At 38.9% G+C, this 5,188-nt stretch overlaps 1 protein-coding gene across 1 annotated transcript in view; it reads right to left on the bottom strand.

Annotated features, from left to right (window-relative positions):
• Positions 1-577: 577 nt before the first annotated feature.
• The window catches only part of LOC101855980, a 37,806-nt gene continuing 33,195 nt past the window's right edge, over positions 578-5,188 (bottom strand). Inside the window, exon 4 of the mRNA XM_035972673.1 lies at positions 578-664. Coding sequence (XP_035828566.1) covers positions 593-664 — 72 coding nt within the window. The 3' untranslated portion in view covers positions 578-592. The remainder of the gene's footprint in view (positions 665-5,188) is intronic.

Below are 5,188 nucleotides of genomic sequence, written 5' to 3'. Positions count from 1 at the left end.
AGAACCCCAGAGTCTCCTACAACTCAATAAAGCTCGAAAGCGAATTCTACAGAAACAAGTTCGAAGAAGCTGTCGAAAAGAAACTCATTGAAGATCCCATTCTTACTGGTGACTAATCTGGAAAGTGGACTTCCTTCAAAAACAGCTGTCAGTGAAACCGCCACTGCTATACTTGGTCCGAAAGCTAAAACACACCAAGATTGGTTCGATGAAAACAATGAGCTTATTCAAGCTACTATCCAAGCCTAGAACAAAGCTTATGGAGAAAGGCAAAATGACCCCTCAACCCTCCCCAAAAAGGAAAAATTCAAGTCCCCTCAGGCCAGAGCCCAGACAGATCTACGTGAGATGAAAGATTCATGGTGGAACAATAAGGCCGAACAAGTTCAACTGTACGCTGATATATCCACAACTCAAAGATGTTCTTCAGCTCTCTGGTCAACAGAGAAGTCCTGTGGACGGTTCTAGAACTAGAACGGATTGGCTTTCCTCCCAAGTTCCTAAAGATCACCCAGCTCTTCCACACAAGCATGGGTGGGCAAAAATCGCCAGAATCTCTGCTGTTGCTTTCTTGTTCGGGGCTATTAAAATACTATAGTAAGTTTCGCCATTTAATATTTGGGTCCACCTTTCTAAACTTAATGACAATCTTGCCTTTTTCAACCTTCCAAATACATGTACAGAGAAAGAAAACAACATTTGTGCTTGAAGAACTTTTTAAAAAATTACAATGTTTAACCCTATCCGTACGTCGTGTTTTACTATCGTATCCCTACGACGTGGGGTACTCTTGTGCCCCCACTTTCTAAAGAGGAAATTTACTCGTTAATCCGAACCGTACGCTGTGGAGTAACAAAAGACCCCAAAAATTCGAACTCACGGCTGGAATCGAAACTCTTTAAGATCCAAACTGGCGGCAACTAGTTTTGTAGCGAGAAGGTTATGCTTTAATGGAGACTGCTCTGGGGGAGGCAACGCACGCCTGATAGAAGCCCTCTCTCGTAATGGAACCATGGTCAACCTGCGCTGTGCCCGATTATCGTACTGACATCTAGATAGGAAAGAGGGTTTTATTCTGAGGTCCTTGAGATTGGGAAAGTCAGTACACTTACAGTGGAATCCTGTTATAACGAGAGAGAGGGGACCGGAGCAAAATGTCCGTTATAGCAGGATTCTCGCTATAAGGGATCCAGTAATAAATTCAAGGGAAACTGTACAGGAGGCCTTATCTATGAGTTTGGTGTTCTGTTTATTTCCTTTTGCTGTCCCCCCTTATGATGATTTTGTCAACAAGACCTCTTGGTCTTACTTGATCAAAAATTGAATCAGGTTTCTTTCTTTAGCGATGTGGACTGACAGCTCAGCGTTGGCGATCAGAAGGAAAGGGCCCTGGGCTAACTCCCCCGCAGTGTTTTCCCCCACCCCACCCTGTGATGCATTCTGTCTGCTTGTGCACGTCACACATTCGCTCCGTCCATCACATTGATGTGACCTCTCAATGGCATGGTAGGCCTTGATAATCTGAACTAGGCTTACGCTGGCCTATCACGCGATGCGTTCTGCTTGTCTGCGCATGCCACACCCTCCCTACTCAGTTGCTTCGGCCTTCATTGTTGACGCACATGGGCTCTCCTATTCTTTGTTTCGTAAGATCACCAACAAGTTTCTTTACTGGCGAGAGTTTGCATGATGTATAATTGGCCAATCCACTGTTCACAGCAGCAGCAATATTTCGCTGTAACTGACTCGCATGTTTGTCTGATAGCGCTATAACAGTATTTTATTTACAAAGGTAAAGAGGAGAAAAAAACGGGAATTGTGTCTTTTTATAACAGACTTCTTGTTTTTTCCGGATTCGTTATAAAATATAAGTGGACTCCACTGTATTTTGTTTTAAAATCCATTGATCTCATTACTATTACTGATGTCAAAATATATAGATGACCTAGCGGCTTCATATCTTTTTTAAAAATCCAGTAGGCCTACCTGCTTAACAACAATGGTGAATAACTTCTTTGTTAAAGAAAGATGAAGGAAGGGGGCGGGTGGAAAGAGTTTGAGTCTCCTTTTATAGTGCTGTACCCGGTTTAATCTATCATAGTAGTCTCGACCTATATCTCATCGTTTATGTTTATGATCCCGGTTCACTTAAAGATTCCGTTGTTTAAAAAAATAAGAAACGAAACAACCTCCAAAAAACAACATATTTTATTACCTTCCTGGATCATCCATACTCACACTCCATACTGCATTCATACGTACCTACGATCTCATCTCCTCTTTAAATTTCTCGACGAGTGGTACAATGTTCGCCTCAGGCGCAGGGGCCTTACAACTTACAACGAAAGGATCACTCCCAGTCCCAGGTGTGAACTTTTCAAAGCCTTTGATTTCTCTGAACATCAAACTACAGCAAGGCGTGATTCGGTTGGCCGGGCCAACAAGACCCCATCAGAAGGGATCACACTGAACTGTGATTTCATCGGTGCTTTTGTTTCCCTGGCAATCTATCAGGTGTGCATCCGAATTTGCTAGACAGATTTTGCGCCTGTACTCTGGGACAGTCCGATCGCCTTTGTGTAATTATACTGTAAAGTTGAGTCAGCCTTTCATTCTTCGAATTTTAATCGGTGCGTTTACAAAACAATGATGAGTTACGACCTGAACTGAATAATAATGAGTGGTGATTTCGGTCAGAAATGAAAGAAAGCAATACAAAAATAGTATAGTAATTATGTAAATACTTTACAAGTAAATTATATTTTCACTATCTTTAGTGATTGTCCAGCATTCACAGTCATATAGGGTTGACCAAACATAGCATTTCAGAACTTTCATTTTGATGTTCATTGAGATGTTTCTATTTTTCAGGATTGGGCTCATTTTATTGACACTAGTACTAGCCTTAGCCATTGTAATTCTCCGTTTTTATTTCTGTGGAACATTCGGCATCAGATGTTATCATATATATCCAAGATATTTAAACAGTTGGACTTGTTTGATCTTTTCACCTTCTATGCTAATGAGATTACAACAAGGCTTTGCTGCTTTTTTGGATATTACCATGCATTCTGTTTTCTTTACATTCAACAATAATCCTTTACGTTCACTTTATGTTACAACAATATCTACACTTAGCGTCAATAAAAACCAGACACATTTTAATTGCGTGTTTCATGAAAAGTTGAAAACCCATTGAGCTGAAATTTCCACACGTGATTGTGAAGACTTGACGCTCCTGATCAGCCTGCATTTATGATCAGGTGCCCAGTTAATAAAGCTCTGGTCTTGTTTTGTTAAAAACTGTGTTTTGTCATTTTTCTCGAACGTTTTTGGTTTTTTAATTTTATTTTATGGGTTTAACACATCTTTTATCTGTAGCCAAGAATAAAAAGTTAAAAGTTTCCTTTCAAAACATCTAAGCTAAAGATACAGCATGCCGCGTTTAACGAACGAAGAGCGCAATCAGGCAGTTGGTATGCTGAGGGCCAATACGCCAGTAGCAAATGTTGCAAGGACCTTCAATGTGACAAGAGACACGATATCGACTAATGAATAGTTTGTAGACGTCTGGATCCGTGCAGGATTGTCCCCGGACAGATCTTCCTAGAGATACAACAACAGCCCATGACCGGTACATTCGGGTCTTGCACCTACGCAATCGCTTCCGGCCTGCTACCAAGACAGCCAGGGAGTGGAAGAGACGGAGAACCATAAGTGCGCCGACACCTTAGACCTCAGCCGGTCACCTTGGATCAGCTACGTACAGCACTTACAAACATATGGAACAACATTCCACAGCATCCCATACAAAGACTTGTGCGAAGCATGCGGCAGAGGTGCACAGAAGTCGCCAATGCCCACGTCGGCTATACACGGTATTAACTGTGACTTTTCATTTTAGAGCCTACAATTAAAAGATCAAATTTCAGGAAATAAAGTTCATTTTTAAAAATTGTTTTTTGTGTAATTGATTTGTAAAATGTTCAAACTCAAACTTTCCTATATAGAGATTGTTTCTGGTTAAAATCAGTCTTTCAATACAAAAAAACACTTTAAAAAAGGGGTGTCTGGTTTTTTTGGACGCCAAGTATAGAAGCAATTGAAGGTCTTACATAAGACTTACAAAAGGAAAAAAACCCAAAGTAAAATATTTCACTTTCAAAAAAACATATAGGCCTATGTCACCGTACACTTTTGACCTAGACATAGAAACGTAAATCATTTTCTTATCCCTTTTTTATCACCAAACTATACTGTCCACGTCTACATTTACTCTTCAGTAAAAAAATAAACTCACCAATTACAAACTATAGAAACCAAGTAATAGTGGGCTGACTTAGGCCAGCAGTCCCATTACCCACTGCAAATTTTAGTAGGAAGGAACCACTTGGCATGTAAGTACCTTACACCATATCATTGGAAAATAGAAATGGACACAAGGTCCACAAGCATTTTCAGGCCCTCATTTGCATAAATTAAAAATGGCCGCCACTGAAATATAATGAAAATGATAACTGGATATAACTTTTGACAACAAATGGTAGAACATTAATGTTGGTGTTGTTTCAAATAAATATATGGCTGACAAACTCAATGACACCATCAAAGTTATAATAAAAGGTCAAATTCACTCCTAATTTACATAAATTAAAAATGGCCGCCACTGAAATATATAATGAAAATGATAACTGGATATAACTTTTGACAGACAAATGGTAGAACATTAATGTTGGTGTTGTTTCAAATAAATATATGGCTGACAAACTCAATGACACCATCAAAGTTATAATAAAAGGTCAAATTCACTCCTAATTTACATAAATTAAAAATGGCCGCCACTGAAATATAATGAAAATGATAACTGGATATAACTTTTGACAGACAAATGGTAGAACATTAATTTTGGTGTTGTTTCATATAAATATATGGCTGGCAAACTCAATGACACCATCAAAGTTATAATAAAAGGTCAAATTCACTCCTAATTTACATAAATTAAAAATGGCCGCCACTGAAATATATAATGAAAATGATAACTGGATATAACTTTTGACAGACAAATGGTAGAACATTAATGTTGGTGTTGTTTCAAATAAATATATGGCTGACAAACTCAATGACACCATCAAAGTTATAATAAAAGGTCAAATTCACTCCTAATTTACATAAATTAAAAATGGCCGCC

The sequence above is a fragment of the Aplysia californica genome, unplaced genomic scaffold (genome assembly GCF_000002075.1).
Source record: "Aplysia californica isolate F4 #8 unplaced genomic scaffold, AplCal3.0 scaffold00788, whole genome shotgun sequence".
NCBI lineage: Eukaryota > Metazoa > Mollusca > Gastropoda > Aplysiida > Aplysiidae > Aplysia > Aplysia californica.
The sequence above is the reverse complement of the archived record's forward strand: the minus strand, read 5'-3'. Positions and strand labels throughout refer to the sequence as shown.